At 51.2% G+C, this 19,099-nt stretch overlaps 1 protein-coding gene across 9 annotated transcripts in view; it reads right to left on the bottom strand.

Annotated features, from left to right (window-relative positions):
• NAV1 (neuron navigator 1) overlaps nt 1–19,099 on the bottom strand; it is a 243,441-nt gene that overhangs the window by 147,691 nt on the left and 76,651 nt on the right. For 7 of the 9 annotated variants that reach the window (XM_053208821.1, XM_053208822.1, XM_053208823.1 and 4 more), the window contains one exon: nt 17,127–17,230. In XM_053208821.1, the coding sequence (XP_053064796.1) occupies nt 17,127–17,230 (104 nt within the window). Of the gene's footprint in view, nt 1–17,126; nt 17,231–19,099 lie in introns of those variants that run through there. The other 2 variants (XM_053208827.1, XM_053208826.1) reach the window with 1 other exon arrangement.

The following is a 19,099-nucleotide window of genomic DNA, read 5'->3' on the forward strand; positions in this document are numbered from 1 at the left end:
CAGCTCCGAGCGCAGGAAGAAGGGGAGGGGAAGGCGGAGGAGCAAACAGGAGGAGGGGAGGAGTGTGCGCAAGGGAGGGAGGTGGGGGAGAGCGAGCGTGTGTCTATTTCTGGCTTGGGAGGGGGTGGTATTTGCTGCGGAGATCCAGGGGCGGATGAGTAGGGGGTCGGGGGTAGATAAAGGATCCCACCAGTTTTTCTCCAGGCTTTCCACGCGGAGGTGGGACAGGTTCTCGCAGGGCACGGTAATCTCCTGCCGCGCCCAGAGTGTGGGGGGCCGTGGAAAGGATCTCTTGAGGAGATGTGGGGCGCAGGGAAAAGGGACTGAGACCGGGCAGCTCATGATGCAGGAGGAAAGGTGGGCTCGTGGGGTCCGGGAGAGATGTTGGGAGAGGGATAGGGGACCAGTAGTATCCAGGTTGCTGGTTCCCCCCACCCTCACTCCAAAACGTTGCGGTTTCCCTCCTGGAAACTCCCGGTACCATCTTACTTCAGTCTCGGAGGTTCATGGCCGCCCTCCTGAGGTAGGGGATACTTGCTGAGGTAGGGCAAAGGGGATGGGACTGATGTGGCCGGGGAGAGACAGGCTCAGGACTCACTGGGGAGGGCATGGAGGAAACAACCAACTCTTGGGATCAGGAGATTAGGTTCCCATTCTATTGACTGCATGACCTTGTCAAAGTCATTGTGCCCCTTTGGCTTGCTCTCTTCTCTTACAGTGATTATAACACCAGCTTAATGGGCAAAAGTACTTTGGAACCGTAAAGCGCTTTGTCAAACCTAGCAAATCAGTTGGAGGCTTAGGACGGGTCCCCTGCCAGGCTGATCTAAAGTGGGACTGAAGAGCAATTTAAAAAGAGACATTTTCCTAGCCCCTCCCCCCCCCCCCCCCCACCTGGGCTCTGGGAAGAAAGATTGGGTCGAAGAGACAGAGACCAAGAGGGTTGGAGCAGGCAGCAGTTTGCCCAGAGGTGTCCCTCAGTAGAGGGCGACACCACCCATTTTCCCATGGCTTCCCAAGTCAGCACCAAGTTGCCTGAGCAAATGGTTCTCAGGCAAGAAAGTGAGGGACAGTGGGAACGCAAGCTGGTGCAGCCACTCTGGAAAACAGTAGGGAGATTCCTCAAAAAACTAAAAATAGAGGGGCGCCTGGGTGGCTCAGTCGGTTGAGCGTCCGACTTCAGCTCAGGTCACGATCTCGCGGCTGGTGAGTTCGAGCCCCGCGTCGGGCTCTGGGCTGATGGCTCAGAGCCTGGAGCCTGCTTCGGATTCTGTGTCTCCCTCTCTCTCTGCCCCTCCCCCGTTCATGCTCTGTCTCTCTCTGTCCCAAAAATAAATAAACGTTAAAAAAAAAAAACAAACTAAAAATAGAACTACCCTAGACCCAGCAATTGCACTACTAGGCATTTATCCACGGGATACAGGAGTGCTGTTTCCAAGGGACACATGCACCCCCATGTTTATAGCAGCACTATCCACAATAGCCGAAGTATGGAAAGAGCCCAAATGTCCATCGATGGATGAACGGATAAAGAAGATGTGGTATAGATATGCAGTGGAGTATTACACGGCAATCAAAAAGAATAAAATCTTGCCCTTTGCAACTACGTGGATTGGAACTGGAGGCTATTATGCTAAGTGAAGTCAGTCAGTCAGAGAAAGACAAACATCATACGACTTCACTCATAGGAGGGCTTTAAGAGACAAAACAGATGAACGTAAGGGAAGGGAAACAAAAATCATATAAAAACAGGGAGGGGGACAAAACAGAAGAGACTCATAAATATGGAGAACAAACTGAGGGTCGCTGGAGGGGGTGTGGGAGGGGGGATGGGCTAAATGGGGGAGAGGCCCTAAGGAATCTACTCCTGAAATCAGGGTTGCACTATATGCTAACTAATTTGGATGTAAAGTTAAAATAATAATAAAATAAAATAAAATAAAATAAAATAAAATAAAATAAAATAAAGTAAAATAAAATAAAATAAAATAAAATAAAGTAAAATAAAATAAAAAAAGAAAGTGAGGGACAGGAGAAAGCAGAGGGGGTGTCTCTAGAAACAAAGCTTGTTCCAGGAGGGGTAGGCCCCAGATGGAGCCACACACTAGGGACTGCAAAGCCCTAAGAACTCTTTTTTTGTTGTTGTTTATTTTTTTAGTAAGCTCTACACCCAACATGGGGCTTGAACTCATGACCCTGAGATCAAGACTTGCATACTCTTCCAACTGAGCCAGCCGGGCACCCCAAGAACTCTTTGCCAAAATGTGCCAGCTGTCAGATTATCTGCCCACCCCATCCCCAACCTCCCTCTCTCTAGCTTCCTGCCTGTCTCCTTAGACTCTAAAGAACCCTGTGCCTGAGTCTCATGGTTCACCCCCTCTCCTAGCACTAATCATCACAGCCCGCCTGGTGTGAGAGGTATTTGTGTACATGTCTGCCTCCCCCACCAGCACTGGAGCTTTCTGCATGCAGCACTGTGTCTCTCACCACCTTGCATGGAGCATCTGGGTCAGTAAAATGGATTTGGAGGGCCAAGCGCTGTACACGGGGCCTGTACCCTGTATGACCCTTGGGTCCTGATAGTGTCCCCAGAACTCTGCCTTCCATAATCCTAGGGCTGGACTGAGATGCCACAAACTCTGCAAGGACAGGGATCATAACCAAGAGGATGTGCTTACCACAGTACCAAGAACACAGAGTTCTCAAGCAGAGGGGTGTTTGGTAAGAAACATGGGCCCTTGGCTGGGCCTTGATTGATACAGAGAAAGATGGAGATTCTGCCCTGAAAGAACTCGGTATCTAACAGGGCATACAAAATAGACAATACAGATTTGGGAAAACAATCATCCTGACCCTGTGAAAAAGCAATGTCACATACACCAACACATTCATCACAGATAGGCAGACACAGGTCCGTGTACATTAATTACAGGGATGACAAGAGGGAGACTGAACCCTGGAGAGCAGGAACCCTGGCTGTCTCATTCACTGCTGTAATCCCAAAGTCCGGTACTTCCTTAGTAGGTGCTGGATACCTGTGAGTGTAACAATAAGAGACTGCTGGCAGGCAGGACAGGTGGAGGAGGTGGTGAAGGCTTTCTAGAATACTAAGCAGTATAAGTAAGGAAAGGGTTCAGATCAAGAGAGCAGGAAGCAGGAGGTGTCCGGGCTCACGCCCTGAGGCCTCAAAGGAGCTGAGGAAAGGGGCTGGGTGCAAAAATTTACCAGAAGGTCCAGAGGGCACATGCAGACCGGCCTTGGAGTCTGTGTCTAGCGCTTAGGAAACTCGGGGGTGGAACCAAGGCTTGTGATTTCAGATAGGAAATGACAAGCAATAAAGATCTCGTTCAAGGGACTTAGGCGGTATCATGTCAGAACTTGCCCCGGGCACAGAGAGTGCCCAAAGGAGGAAGCCAGTCTTGAAATTTTCTCTCTGGGCACACATGAGGTACTCGTGCTCATGCCCAAACACAAGATCCCAGCTCAAGGAACGGACTGATCCCGATCGATGGTGCCAAATCTCTGGATAACCACGCCCTTTCTTCCCCCTCCCTCGGGCCACCTTGAATGAAACAGCAAACAATCCATCGCTTTTAAAGTCCTCATCCTCACTCCGAGGTCAATTCCCTAATTTGCAGGACACACACCTAATTCACAAGGGAACCTCACCTTTCCTAAAAATAGCAATTCAAGAATCTGGGGACACTTGTTCTCTGATTGACCAGGTTACAGTAGCCCTTGCTTGTTGTCTCTAGGTTCTTTCCCTGCACATAGAATCATCTCTTTAGCGGACAAGGAGAGAGTGACTGGTTGCCATCGGACCGAAGAAACATTATTTTGGCTGTGGTCCGTTCCACCCAGTGCTTCCTGCTGCAGGCAAACTTGACACGTTCTCCCCGAGGTTCATTTAGCCTCTGTCTCTGGTAGGTTTGTAGCTTTGCTCCTGGAAAATTAATCTTCAGGATTGCCATGAAGCGCTTTACCACTTGTTGCTCCGTCACCTGCACGTCCTCGTCCCCAGAGGCCCACTGCCCCTGATCCTCCTTTCTTCCAGTCATCTTCCACCCTCACTGGTTCCTGTATTCCAGCCTGGTCTGATCCTCCTCTTTATTCCTTTGTGCCTCCTCTCGAGGGATATCCTGTGCCCCAAACCCCAAGTCCTTTCTTTTCCTTCAATAAGCAGCTCCTGAAACTCTGCCTCCTTCAAGAAGATTGTCCAGAAGTGAGGCGCTTGCCCCCCTCCGCCCTCCCCTCTAACTCACTCCTGCATGAGAGGCCACCTGTCAGCTTATGAGATAGAAAACACCTTCCATGCTCATCTCATGAGTTAATTCAGTGCTAATCCCCTTGAGTGCTAGTCCTCTCTCATCCGCCTGGTACTGCTCATCTTCCCGCCGCCACTCTCTAAAGGGCAGGGCCATGGCCATGTGGTAGCCTCTTTAAATAGCCATCTTGGGATTAAGCAACGGACTTCGGCTCAGGTCATGATCTCTCGGTTCATGGGTTCGAGCCCCGCATCAGGCTCTGTGCTGACAGCTCAGAGCCTGAATCTTGCTTCAGATTCTGTCTCTCTCTCTCTCTCTCTCTCTCTCTCTCTCTCTGCCCCTCCCCCCACTCACGCTCTTTCTCTCTCTCAAAAATAAATAAAATATTCCTTAAAAATTAAAAAAAAATGTCACCTTGGTATCTTGGAACTTTCAGACGCTCCCTAATGCGACCTTTCCCTCTATCTGGTTCTTTTTTCATTCCTTTCACATCCCTTGAGTTTCCCACCATCCTCTACTGCAGTGGGAGCCTCTGCTGCCGTGGCAACAGCCATTCCAGCATCAGTCGATAAAGCCAATATGTGCAGAATGTTTCCTAGAGTGATTCCTAAAAAGAGAGGGACCTGCCCTGTCACACCATCCCCAAACCCGCCCTGAGCCCCTCCCACTCTGCCATTTCCTCTTTCCCCGGCTGCAGAACAGATAGGCTGGCGATGGTCCGATGAGAGAGATCCTATGTGATGAGGGAGAGGCCTGGCTGGGCAGGAAGTGGGTATTGGTGATGTCAGTGCCCTGTGGAGGGCAAGTGGATCCTTCCCAGTCTCCAAAGAGGAGGTAGGAAAAGAGGCTGATTTGGAATCATGAAAGTCCCCAGGTCCCAGCTCCCCGGAAGCACTCGCCATCCCACTCCTCTATCTCCAAAGGTAATAGCAGTTTCTGTGATGGGGTGGGATGAGTGATTTGACCACATGTGTTGACCAAGAACTTGAAGCAATCTGGGGAATGAAGATATAGGCAGACAGCCAAGGAAAGGCTTGCTGTGTGATTTTACATTCTCACACCATGTGCCGGGAAACAGATGCAATCCAGGTTGTCTGTGGGGGGTCTCCTACCCATTGGACTGGGGAGAGAGGAGAGAAGAAGGTAGAAAGAAGAGCTTAGGATGCCTCTACCATGCTGACCTTGAAAGGTGACCTTGGGAGAAGAGGGGATCTGAGGGAGGGGATAGTGGGCAGGTGAGTCCACACGTGGCTCCCCCAAGGGCCCAGTCAGAGCAGGGAGGGAAGAGTTTTCTTGATATGAGCTCACAGTCATGATCTGGAGAGCAAAGGCTAGGCGCCTAGTCACATGGCTCTGCAAGCCTAGCCCACCCACTTGGGGCCAGGCCAACCGAGTGACAAGCATCCTCTTTAAGTCTGCCCTGCTCAGATCCCTGGGATGAGGTTATTTTCATCACCTCCCTAGCAGATTCCAATACCGATGTCTCTGTGGAAAGTCCTCCAGCGTTGCTCCTCACCTCCTTCTGCCCTTTTCTCTGCCGTGTCACCCCCCTACGTCATTTCACCCATCAGTAGGGACCTCCGGGACGCTCAAAATGTGCACAAGGCCAGGCTGGAGGCTGCTGGCCTAGCTGATGCTCAGCACAGTCTTGTCTGTGTCCAGAGAACCAGCTCCCCATTGCTCACCTCCTGTTCAGTGCCTTCCATATGCCAGCCATGAGGAGTGGTGGAGGACAGACCCAAATGCCTGCCCTCGTGGAACTCCCATTCTAAGGGAGACACAGGCAGTAAATTAGACAGCAATGTTAGCTACTGCAAAGTTCTCAGGAATAAAACAAAGCAGGAAGGGGAATATGAAATATCCAGGAGCAGGGGTTGAATTTTCGATATGATGGCCAAAGACTTCAGTAAGAAGGTGACATTTGAGTAAACTCTGAAGGAAGGGAAGGAGCAATTTATATGGCTATCTGGGGGAGGAATGTCCAGGCAGAGGGAACAGCCCAAGCAAATGCCCTGTGGGAGAATGCGCCTGGCCCATCAGAACGACTGCAAGGAGACCAGCGTGGCTGGAAAGGAAGGAGGGGACCGTGACGGGCAGTGAAGTCCAAGATGTAACTGGAGGCAGTGCGTGGAGGGCCTTCTAGGTCATTACAAGGACGTGGCATTTTACTCTGAGTAGGTTGGAGAGTCACTGGCAGGTTTGGAGCAGAGGGGTGACATGACCTGGCTTCCCCCGTCAAAAGGGTCACTTTGGCTGCTGTGCTGGGCCCATGGGCAAAAGCAGTCACAACAACCGAGGTAAGAGAGGACAGTGGCTTGGAAGTGGGTGGTGACTCTGGTTATATTTTGAAGCCATTAGAATTTGCTGATAGACCGGGAGTGGGTGTGTGGGACTGGTAGGAAGTGAACTTATCCCAAGGATTTTGGCCCGGACAATCCTAAGACTGGACTTGCCATCAATCACAAGGGAAGACTTTAGAAGCAGCCGGTTTTAGAAAAAGGATTGGAGTCTTCTGTTCTCCCTGGCCCTTCCTGAGGCCAGATGGAACCTCTAGGACGCCTTCTCCGACCCTCTCCACACAGTTCGCCGCAGCCACTTTAATAACTTCCTAACCTCCAGCGCCAACGTTTTTTCTTTGCTCATTTGTGTTTCCCAAGGGTCCATCTTTGGTTGGTCTACCAATGATGAATTTTTTCTCAAAACCCATCACAGCTCTTTGCACATAGTGGGCTCTCAGAAATAGCTGGAAAATGACGACTGATTAAGTGAATGAATGCGTGACTCAGAACAGATGTGTGGGGGATTGTAAACAGCGGTGACCTCTCAATACCCCGTGGCGAGAGACACTGCAGCTGGTGTGCTGGAATGGGAACCAGGCCCTGGGATGATGGCCTGGCAGCGTCTTTTCTTCCTTCTCTGCAGCCCTTGGGCCACAGGGAGGCCAGCAGACCCTCTCTTTGCCCCTTCAAGGGAAGCTCCAATTCTTCAGGGGAATGACCTTGGGACATAGCACAACTGAGGCCCTCTCCTTCCCGACATCTCTACCTCTGCTCTACTCGGAGGCGTGGGGAGAGTTTTGCTATACCTCTGGGAGACAGAGGCAAGAGTAGACCAGGTGTCCTCAGAGCCCAGGCTCCCCGACACATGTGACAGTCCCCACTGGAATTTGAGCTCCACCCTTCACTGCCATCTGCAGAAGAAAAGGGCCAGTAGGCATAGTGGTCCAACCTGGATGTGCCAGCTTACTCACACCTCCAAGGTCCTCACCCAGGAAGCCTTCCCAGATTGATCCACTTGCCTCCTCCCAGCCTGGGCGCTACCTTTGCTTTGCCAGGGCATTGGTAGTTGTGCCATTTCCATAGATCCTGCAAGGCCCTGGCTGGGCCTCTCTGGTCCCCAGGAAGCTCTCTGAGCCCAAGGGCTGGAAATTTTTCTTCTGGGCCACAAGGTCAGGAGTGTAAGCTCGGAAGAGATTTGCTATTTGCCTGCCTGTTGGAGAAAGTGAGGCTCAGCAAACCAAAGGCTGGGAGTGGAGCCACAGGCCTTAGTCTACCCTCTGGCCTGTCTCAGGGAGAGAGAGCTTCTAGGAGGGTAGAAAGGCTGAGATTCTAAACTGTAGAGTTCCTCAGCATTCACAGCAGCCTGGATGCATCTCCCATAAGCCTCTATGCCAACAGGATGGGGATGCAGCAGGCATGAGCCTACCTGTTCTGTGAAACGGGAGGGGCAGACAGTAGGCCCTGGGAAGTCACCTCTTATCATACAAGGAAACAGGACCCGAGCGTGAAGCCCAGTGTGCCCGGTTGCAGGACAGGGCTCTCCAAGGCTGAAACCTGGTGGTCTAGAGGCCAATGAGGACCTCACACAGCACTCAAGGCCTTCGCCACTCTGGCTCCACTGCCTGGTAACCTTGCCCTTTCATGCTCTCCTGCCTGCCGTCTGGTCCAGGCCTAATCCCACCCCTGCTCCCTGTAACCTGGAAGCCCACTGTACCTGAGGTCTGCATGGGGGTCTAGGAGTGCAGCCACATTAAAACTGGCCCACAGAATCCTGGGAGTGGGGGCAAGGACAAAGGATTACTCCCGTGGTGATCTGCAGCGCCACCTGTCCCTTGATAGTTCACCTCATGACCTTTGTCCTGAGGTCCTGGTCACTTCCAGTGGACTTGGCAATACCAAAAAGTCCAGGATCCCTGTGGAACCTCCCTATTCTCAAGTCTTGGGGGTCCTGATTCTCTTCTTGACTTGCTGGGTGGTCTTAAGAGAAAGCTTACATTCCCCATGTAATGAAATGTGTTCTCATTGGTCATGTAAGAAATTAGGTGGAAAATCTCTACTCCCTCTGCTCATGGCCTTAGAGCAGGGGAAGGCCGAAGGAAAGCACCTAAGCTAGAGTACTCTGAAATGGCATTCATTTAAATTTTTTTAAATGCCTGTTTATTTTTGAGAGAGACACAGAGACAGAGTGCGAGCAGGGGAGGGGCAGAGAGAGAGGGAGACACAGAATCCGAGCTCTCAGCACAGAGCCCGACGCGGGGCTCGAACTCATGAACTGTGAGATCATGACCTGAGTCGAAGTCGGAGACTTAACTGACTGAGCCACCTGGGCGCCCCTGAAATTGCATTCATTTAAAATTAGATCCCTGTGCTCCTCAGGCTAATAAAGAGACCGGGATAAGAAGTCTTAGATGTTTCCCACATGTGTTTGGCTTTGTATGTCGCCATGGCAATTGTCCCAGACACATCCATTGGGGTGTTCATTGCACACTGGGCTCCAGATGAGCTCTGCAACACCCAGGTACATTGCCCTTAGACCAGGACCAGCCCAGATCAGTTGTCATGGCAACCGCAGGCCTGTGAGGGGGAACACCAGGCAGGCGAAGAGGAGGGTAGACTGTATATGTGCAGCTGTGCCCATGTGTTGTCTGAAGACACCGAAGTGCATGTATCCTGTTATGTGGGCAAACCTAGAACCAAATCCGACCCGCCCATGCACAGTAGATTGTTTTAAGGTCATTGAATCACAACGCTGAGTGGAACCTCAAAGATAACTTACTCAATGTTCTGCTTTAGAGCAGAACTGACCCATTTGTAATAAATCCTATTACCTCACTATAGGCCAAGGAAACCCAAAAACCTGATGAGAGAAACACGTAAGGTCCAAACCGAGGTTGTCTGGCCAACGCCATGATGATATCACCCCTGAAGATCAGAGCGTCTTAATCTGTGTTCACAAACCAGATTCAGAAGGTGCATAAAACCAATCATCAAATAGGAGTTTTGTGTTGTGACTATGTCCCTTTGCCTGGGCAGACATATCATAATGCTAACCAGGTTCTGAAAGAGGTTCTTGATGCCAAAAAGTTTTTAAAAAACCACAACAACTGTAGGAGTAGGGAGAAACCTTTGCCCACCTGACCCCGAACCAGCTGGGGAACATTGTCACCACCTTGGAGAGAAAGCCACTCCCGTTTCATGGCTGTACACGCTCTCAGTTGGCACCTCTGTGGTTTTTCAGAATTTTTGTTAGGCTTTTAAACGAGAAATTAAACTCAACAGAGGAATGCTATGGATTCATATTTCATTGAATTTTAATAGAATAATCACTGGAAATTACTTAGCTTATAAAAATTGCTCTGCAAATGTTAAGAATATTCATTGGTGTGATGGGTGGGAGTTTCAAAGCATGAGAAGTTTGCCTTTCACACAGCCTGATTTCATCACAAGGAGCTTACCACCACTGTGCTTCTTCCTGCCTCCATGGAAACCCAGATTCTCAGGCAGGAAGGATGCCCTGGGCTCCTTGGGTCAAGCTCCTACCCCTGTGCCAGTCTTTATGTGAACACGAGGGCTGCCCTCCCTCCGCTTCTAAGGGGGCAGAGCCCTCCTCCAGCTCGGAAGTTCTCTTATCTATGTGACCTCGATCATTCTCACCACACTTATTTCCTTTTCCAGCCCTCTGTGGATGTGGAATGATTTTCTGGAGAGAAGGGACGACTGAGACTAACCCTTTCTCTGTCCTGTCGCCCTCCCCCCAAAAGGCTTGGATGACCCCATACTCACTGACCTTCCCTCTGCCCTGACTCTTTAATTATCTTGAGCTCTCTCTGAAGCACAGGACTCCCACAACCCGGGAGCCACACACAGGCAGGCGGGTTTTTGATTTCTTCCGCCTCTTAGAGGACTCAGGACGAGGAATATTATGACTGGGGTAATTCTCAGCACTTAATCTTCCCGTTATTGTGTCTGTGTCACCTCACTCTCTTCAACTGCCTCTCCCAGAGCTCCTTCCGTGTAAGCCTGCTGAGCAACCTTATTGTGGGGGGGGGAAGTCTCTCAGTAGGAGACCCTAATCCTCTTATCAAGGGGATGGGGAGGCATATGGGGAGGGGTGGAGACGCTGTGTTCCTGTGTTCCGGTTTCTGTCCATTCAGTGGTGCCAGAGGGAGGGACTAAGGCCCTGGGCCTTCCCAGGGAGACCCTGTTTCTGGGAAGTTATGAAGAACATTGGCCAGCCTTTGCTTAAAGGGGTGCGACAAAGACCTGCGAAGCCAAGGCTTTAGGGCAACACTGAAGAGTGGGGTTTCTCTGGATTGGTCAGGGAAGTTTCTATCCACTGGTTCAAGGAAGGGCAGTTGTGGAAGTTTAGCAAATGGTTCAGGGTCCTTCCTCCTCCCAGGGCTGAAATGTCTAGCAGCCCCGCAGCTCCCGGGCTAACACTCTCGAGTCGTTGTGGGGTAGTCGGATCTGGAGAGATTCCTAGTCACCAAGCCGACCTCCCCCGAGTTAGTATCCTTATCCTCAGGGCCTTCCTGTGGCCCGCAAGTGCACGGAGAGCTAACAAATGGCCAAGAATTCTCAGGAAGAACTAAAGCAGTTCATCTCAGTTGGGAGAGTTGAATCTCCAGAAACCTGCAGGAGGAAGCTGAGTCTAGGTCACACAGGTATGGAGGTATAGGGGTAATTCTCTAGGAGAACCACGAGGGAAAGTTTACCACCTTCCTCTTCTATTCATCTACTCCAGCACTGAAGATTTGGGGTGAAGCGGGTGGCCCACAGACTGCTGCTGTTTGTATTCTCATGGGGTGCCATGAAGCCAGAGCTCTGGCCTGGCTTCTTTGGGATGTCTTTGGGATGGGAGACATATTCCAGACTTGGGGCTTCTTCAGGGCCATCATGCAGATCACATACAGCTGCACAGGCTGTACACTGCACCGTTCCAGACTGCTACATACTAAGCTCCACAAGGGCAGAGGTCTTTGCCTGTTTTGTCCATGGATGTACCTCAAGCGTCTAGAGCAGTGCCTGGTGCATTGTAAGTGGTTATCCCACTGCCTCTCCCAGCCTCCCTGGGGCACCTCGGGACTTGGCAGGGTCGTGGCATGTATGGCTACGAGCATGACCTCTGAAATCTAGCTCCCTGGGTTCCCATCCCAGTCAGACCACCTTAGGCACATCACATAGCCTTTCCTCATCTGTAAAGTGGGCATGTTAATAACAGCACTCCCCTCAATAACAAACAACACCGAACATGCGTTAAGCACTTACTGTTACTGGGTGCTCTTCTAAGCACTGTGCTTACACTGGTGTTAAGTCCTCACAAAACCCTAAGAAGAAGGTACTATCATCATCATGGAAGCACAGAGAAATTAAATAACTTACCCAAGGCTGCACAGTGCCAGTGGTAAAGCTGTGATACAAAGCTAGAGTTATGCCAACTCTCATACAGTTTTTAGAAGGGTGGAAGGTGCTGGGGCACCTGGGCAGCTCAGTCGGTTAAATGTCCAACTCTTGGTTTCGGCTCAGGTCATGAGCTCAGGTTCATGAGTTCGAGCCCCGCATCAGGCTCTGTGCTGACAATGCAGAGCCTACTTCGCATTCTCTCTCTCCCTCTCTCTCTGCCCCAAACCTGCTCTCTCTTTCTTAAGATAAATAAGCTTAAAAAAGGAAAAAGAAGGACTGAACGTGCTTATTGGCAGTGTCTGATTCAGAGGAAGTCATTGCAAGTGTTAGCCACGGCTACACAATATTATTATTAGCTCCCTTCCCAGCTCCTAGAAATCTACTTGGTCCCAGACGGCTACCCTGTTTATCCAAACAGGGCCTCCAGAGGCCCCTGAACTCCCGAGCCTCCTCCGGCCTACAGCAGCATGGAGCTGCCTGAGTCCTGCCAACATAGCTAATGCCATCTGCCCCTGAACTTGGTCTGTGTTTTCTAGTCAATTGTCTGCACGTCCTCTCTCCACGGATGGCTGGGACATCAGGCTCAGCTTAGCCCGAAAGTCCCCAGAGGGCAGAGAACATGGCGGTGTGAACTCAGCATGAAATGACACAGGTTTGGGATGACAGAGAAGCCAGTGACATCCCGGGGCTTGCTCACATTGAGGGGATGTCAGTAGGACTGTGGTTCACTGACCCCGTTTCTTTCCCCGTCATTTGGCGGAGGTTAAGGGAGAATGCGTCGAGCTTGAACAGTGTGCAGCCGACACAGGGAGTAAAGGCAGCAACGGGAAGGCAGGGGAGTAACACTAGCAGAGCATGACTTTTTGACAAGCCTGGATTCAAATCCTGGCACAGCCCCCTAGCTCTGTGTCCTCGGACGGGCGATTTCATGCAACCTCTCTGAGCTGGAGTTTCCTCATCTATAACACAGAACAAGAGTACCACCAACAAAGGGCTGTGTAAGGTGCTTATGAAGGACTTTATGTGAAGGATCCAGCACTGTGCTCTGCACACAGCAGGTGTTCAATAAATGGTAGGCATTGTTACTATCTGGTCATTTGTGTGTTTGGGACATTGGAAGGCAGGGGTCCCGGCTTCAATTCACCTGCTAACTAACCAGGCAGTCTTGAGTCTTGAACAAGTCTGTTCCCTTCCGAACCTCACCTCTTCCCACCGAAAATGAGGCCATATCTGGGTGATATATAAAGTTCATTAGAGTTCTGACTTCCTGTGTTCTTTGATTCCAAGTCATTTGTAGCCCTGGGGTACTTGGATTTGGCCTGAAGCTCCCAGAAGAGCCCAGTGGGCTTGCACCACTGTGCTGGAGCCACCTAAAAGCACAGAACAAATTCCTCTCCCAGAGTCCAGTGACCAGACCTCTCCCCTGCCCTGGAGGAGGGCATACCAGGTTTGCAAGTTTTCTCAGAAGGGGACTCTATCCCCATTCCTAAATCCACACGAAAACATGAAAAACTTAATTATGGCTTAAAGATGGCGTCAGCTCAACAAGGGAGAGGAAAGGAGAAAAGCAAAACAACCCCAGCATAAGGCCAAAATCCACATTGCCCCTCCCATTCTATATATATCAACCCTTGTGTGAGAAGCAAGGCAGGGAGGAGGCTCTGGCTTGTTCCCCAATGACACATGCTATGATGAGAGAAGATCCCCTCATTATGTGTCCACTTAGCGCTCATTCCAACATGCCACAAAGTGGAAGTAATTAAGGAATCTGTGTCAACCTTGGGGCAACCTCTCCTAGTCCTCCTGCACACGGCCTCACACATGTGGGCACACAGAAATGTCAGCACTGGCTTCCCTTGGCTTTCCAAATTAAGATCTGATGGTGGCCTATGCAATGTTTTTGCGCTGAGTGTTAGCAGATGGGACCAGCACAGGACCCTGACCAGCACAGCCAGGTGAACCAGGACTGGGTTAGGGCACACACACCAACGCCCATGGTGGCTGGGGGCAGAACACCTTTGGGACACAGGAAGGCCAACCCAACACCGCTGTTTGGTACCGAGTCATCATGGGAAATTCTCTTCCTGTTCTACAGAGCTTATTCCACCTCGTTTGGATTTTATCCCCAGGCAGCAGAAGTAAGAAAGTAGTACAAGGCTGAGAAAGGTCTTACCCTTTTCCTGCTCCCCTCAAGGCTTCTGTGTCCCCCTCCCCGCCCCACCCCCCCCACAGGTGCCTGGGTGCCAGAAAGGACCATATTGGGAAGAGGGCAAAGAAAGGCTGCTTGCTCCTCCTCAGCCGGCAAGAAACAGGCCCACAGAGGGTAGATGATTCCATAACCACTGACTTTCGATTCCTTCCTCACTCACTCAATTCACCATTTCACCAAACACTGACCAGCAGGCACGGTGCTACGTCATGGGGAACAAAATGGGCTCACAAACAAGAAGGACATCTGAACCACAAAAGAAAGCAGACCGGCCCCTTGTCATCTACAAATCGATAATGGGAATCACAAGATCAATAACTGAAATGACTGGGCTGGGTTCTGTGAATGACACCGATATAGGATACGGCACTCTATTCTCCAAGGCACCCAAGTATCCTTCTACAAATTGGACAGCATAACCCTGGCGTTTTCCTCATGCTGCAGGGCCTCGTCAGGGAAGGACTGACTGGGCTGTCCTATTGACTCCTACAAGGGCAGGTCACCGGGTCACTGGGGATGCCAACAGAACTTGTGGGTCAGGCTCACTGGAGCGAATCCCTAGACTATGAACACCTTGAAAACAGGTCAAAGTCGTATTCATCTTTATACATAAATGCCATTTTAAATTTTTAAATTATTTATTTATTTTTTTTAAAAACTGGGGCACCTGGGTGGCTCAGTCGGCTAAGCATCTGACTTCAGCTCAGGTCATGATCTCGCAGTTCATGGGTTCAAGCCCTGCATCAGGCTCTGTGCTGACAGCTCAGAGCCTGGAGCTGCTTCGGATTCTGTGTGTGTGTCTCTCTCTCTGCCCCTCCCTGTTCATGCTCTGCCTCTCTCTCTCTCAAAAATAAATAATAAATCCTTAAAAAATTTTAAAAAATATAGGCTCCATGCCCAATGTGGGGCTTGAACTCACAACCCCAAGACCGAGAATGGCATGCTCTACCGACTGAACCAGCCAGGTGCCCCTTATTCATCTTCTACCTTTGGGTTGAGCACGGTGTTTGGCACAAGACAAACACCCACTGATGGTTTGTTGATTGAATGAAAGGAGAAATGAATGAATGAGTCACCACATGCTAGGAGTGAAGTTCAAAGGTAGGGGAGCAGGGCATAAAACGGAAGCCTTCCATTATCTCTCGTCTCATCTGTTTTCTTCAGGCTTGAGTACAGGCTCCCCTACAAAGCACAGGCAGACCCCAAATCTTTCCCTCCATCCAACCCTTCAAAGAGCTTGGTATATCGTTGGCCGAGATGGGTCACCATGACGACCAGCCGGTGCAGGGCAGAAGCCGTGCAGTGAACCTTATTCCTCTTCCCCAGGAGCCTTGGAGGAAGCAAGGGTTTCTCACTTTCTTTATCGCCTCCAGAGGCTCATTGGCACCCCACCCCACAGTGGAACCCAACCCAGCTAGCTGGGAAGGATGGTCTTCCGGCTGACAAGCCTGGGGGACTGCTAAAGCCAGTCTGCAGCAGACGCTAAAAGTGAAAGTCCTCTCACCAACTCATCAGATAATAATTAGGACCGAGTGCCTGGTTAGGTGGAGATCATTAGCCTCCAACAACGTGGCATACACATAAGGAAGCCATTACACTAACAAAACTGCAAATGTAAAAATAGAGCTCCACATAGTTTCCTGGTTACCACATTCTAATTCTGATGGTTTTTCAATGCCAGTGAAATTTGGTTTCCTTTGTCCCCCGCCATGCCCTCGTTCCTCTGCGTGTGTACTTGTTGTGGGAGGCAATGGCTTACTTTCTAGATGCCCAGTCTCTACCCCCGTAAACCTCTACAAGTCTTGCCATGGAGTGCGTGTTGCTGCTCTGTTTTCAGGGTCACAATGGTCCCAAGACCACTGCTGGGGCCCAGGCCAGCAGAAGCCTCAAAAGGGCCCAGCCCCCAGCCAAGAGGAACACCCAACCACAAGCATACAGGGGACAAAGAAGGCAGAAATGGCATGTCCAATGACAAGGGTCAGGCTGTGTTCTATGCCCCAGCTTTGCCCACCAGAGCAAAACACTGAGACGAAGCTAAGACAAACTCTCTGGACAATCCCAGGTTTGCCAAAAGCAAGCTCATTCTCTTCCTGGGGCAACCAAAGGATAGGTACAACCGGTGCCCGGCAGGATGGAGTCTCCTGTATCTCTTGTGTGCACCACAGTCACCCTCTAGGTATTTCTTAAATGTTGCAAGAAAATCAGCACACACACCCAAACGCTGCCGAGAGTTTAGATTCTGACCAATGTAGTGCCTGACAGGCATTCACCCATCCATTCATTCACCAGTCACTCATTCAGAGACACCTGCTGAGCACCTGCCGTGGGCCAGAGGCCAGACTGGGGATGCACCTGGGAACAAGCAGTGTCTCTGCTCTTACAGAATATCACTGTATCCGACTTTCAGGGGTCTTCTTGGTGAGTCTCACATTCTGGATCCTGAGGCTCAGTCACCAGGACTACAAAGCATCAGGTGACTATAGGTCACTATGTTGTGACTATAGGGTGCCACAGGAAAGATGATATGTGTGGGAGCGGCCTGTGAAAAGTGGTCCCGGGAAACAGTCATCAGGCAGTTAGCCAAACGGCTCTGGACACCATTGCTGGTTCCCAGTACACCTTCACTGTTCATCTGGGCTTTGCTTGGAACCTGGCTCTTGCGTCTCAATCTCCCAGCTTGTTACTATTTTGTCAGGCCCTTGGTGGCTCCCGAAACCGACCCCTGGATACACAGGGCACCCACTGGTCGCTTTCCTAGCCTGACTCTGAAGTGCTGCTTGATTTGATGGACCAACCCTGGGTTGAGTCAAGCATGGCAGAAACTCAAAGTGCAATTCACAGGTTGACGTCTCATTGTTAAGAGAGGGACCTGTGTTAGCAAAGTCACTTCTTCCACATGGGCAGTGGGGAGACATCTAGTCCAGTGGCCTCCCCACCCCCAAGAGGAAGTCTTTCCCCCAGAACACTTACCTGTGTAGGAGAAGCTCTCCTCGGTCCCACCAGGGGGGCCAGAATAGCCATCGAGGGCCCAGCTAGCCTGGGGGACGGGACCAGGTTCCTGGTCTGTCTGAAGCCTGTGGGACAGAGAACGGGTGGTCACTCATAGCAGGGGTTCTCCTGGCCTCAAAGCTTCTCCAAGGAGCTAAGGAAATCCCCTTGGAGCTCGGATCTTCTCCTCTGCTGTGCCCTGCACCCCTCTGGGCTGGACCCTCCCTGGCAGGCACGCACACGTGTGCACTCCAGCACGCAGCACGCCTTGGGCAAACTTTGGCCAGTGGTAGGGGCTCTGGGGGGGGGAACTCCAGAGGGCACGGGGATGCCCGATGCCAGTCACCCTTTGGTATTCCACCCATTCCCAGGAACACAAATCACCCACAGGACAGAGGAAACCCACAGCAACTCCAGGCCTCGGGTCCTTCCTCCCGCTGCGATCCCTGCCTTCGGTCCATGCCTGCATTATAGCCATGCACACACAGAGGGAAGAGCTCCCTCTGAAGCTGAGGTCACTGACTCCTTATGACAGCTCAGGGGGCACACAGGCCTCCTTGGGCTTGCTCACAGCCCCGGGGAAGATGGAGGGGTAGGCTTAGTTGAGGTCACAATGACTCCAGGAGGATAAGTTCATGTTGGGCCAGTGTGGCAGCAGGAAGGAAGGGTGAGGTCTCCGGGCACCAGCTCCCAAGTGCATGCAGACTTCTGAGCACAACCCTAACCGTACAGTCGCTCCCAGGAACAAAGGCTGTGGGAGCTTTTATTATAGGCAATTACCCTGGGCTCTCAGAGCTGGCCCGCCCACCCGTCCGCCCGCTGTCTCCAGCTAAATGGACCCTTTGGCAGCTTGGTAGGAGGGGGAGGGGTGAGCTGTACACGCAGGAGGGGAAGTTGACGGCTGGTCCTGGGGACGGGGGCTGGGTCAGGGGACCCTGTGAGTCTCCAGTGCGACTGAAATTTCGTCTTCCTCTCTCCAGTTTTTCCTTTTTTCAACCTAGATGGCTGGGCCTCTGGGCTCAGCTCTGTTGTTAACTTGCTGTGCAATGCAGAGCAAATCTTTTCTCTCTCTGGGTCCCGCTTCCATCATGGGACAGAAGAGATGACCTCCAAAGCCCAGATCAGTCTGAGAGTCCAGGGTTGTGTGAGGTGTTTGCTGCCCCTGGATGGCTCTTTCTAAGTCATGCAGGCAGTATTGAGTTCTTGTGTGTGTGCAGGCCCCTAAGGTGGGTGCTTGCAATAGAGCTGGGTGGGGGTACTCCGAGAAAGCAGGAGACCTCATCTTGCCCTGGGGACTGCTCAGAATGATGGGGTCATTCACCACGTACTACTATCAATTCAATGTCAGCCTGATGTTTGAGTATTATGGGGATAAAGAAAAGCTGAAGTCGCTTGGTTTCCTGGAAGAAATGAGTATAGATCTGGGGTTTTGAAGGAATGCAACACACTGCTGAGAAAGTAATAGGACATTCAACTAGGAAGAGGGAATTCTATACAATGTATACATGTTTCACTGAATAGCATTGTATATGTAGAGCTAGGCACCGCCTGACCCAGAGCAGGTAGGCAGTAACTAGCGTTAGAAATACAAATAGTTTGGGGTGCCTGGGTGGCTCAGTCGATTAAGCATCCCTGGCTCAGTCGGTTAGGCGTCCGACTTCAGCTCAGGTCATGATCTCGCGCTCTGTGAGTTCGAGTCCCGCGTCAGGCTCTGTGCTGACAGCCTGGAGCCTGCTTCGGGTTCTGTGTCTCCCTCTCTCTCTGGCCCTCCCCCTGGTCATGCTCTGTCTCTCTCTGTCTCAAAAATAAATAAACCTTAAGGAAATACAAATAGTTTGGGGCACCTGCATGGCTCAGTGGGATGAGCGTCCGACCGAGGTCATGATCTCACAGTTCATGAGTTAGAGTTCTGCGTCTGTGCTGACAGCTCAGAGCCTGGATCCTGCTTCGGATTC

This window comes from Acinonyx jubatus, chromosome E4 (assembly GCF_027475565.1).
Source record: "Acinonyx jubatus isolate Ajub_Pintada_27869175 chromosome E4, VMU_Ajub_asm_v1.0, whole genome shotgun sequence".
Classification (NCBI taxonomy): Eukaryota; Metazoa; Chordata; class Mammalia; order Carnivora; family Felidae; genus Acinonyx; species Acinonyx jubatus.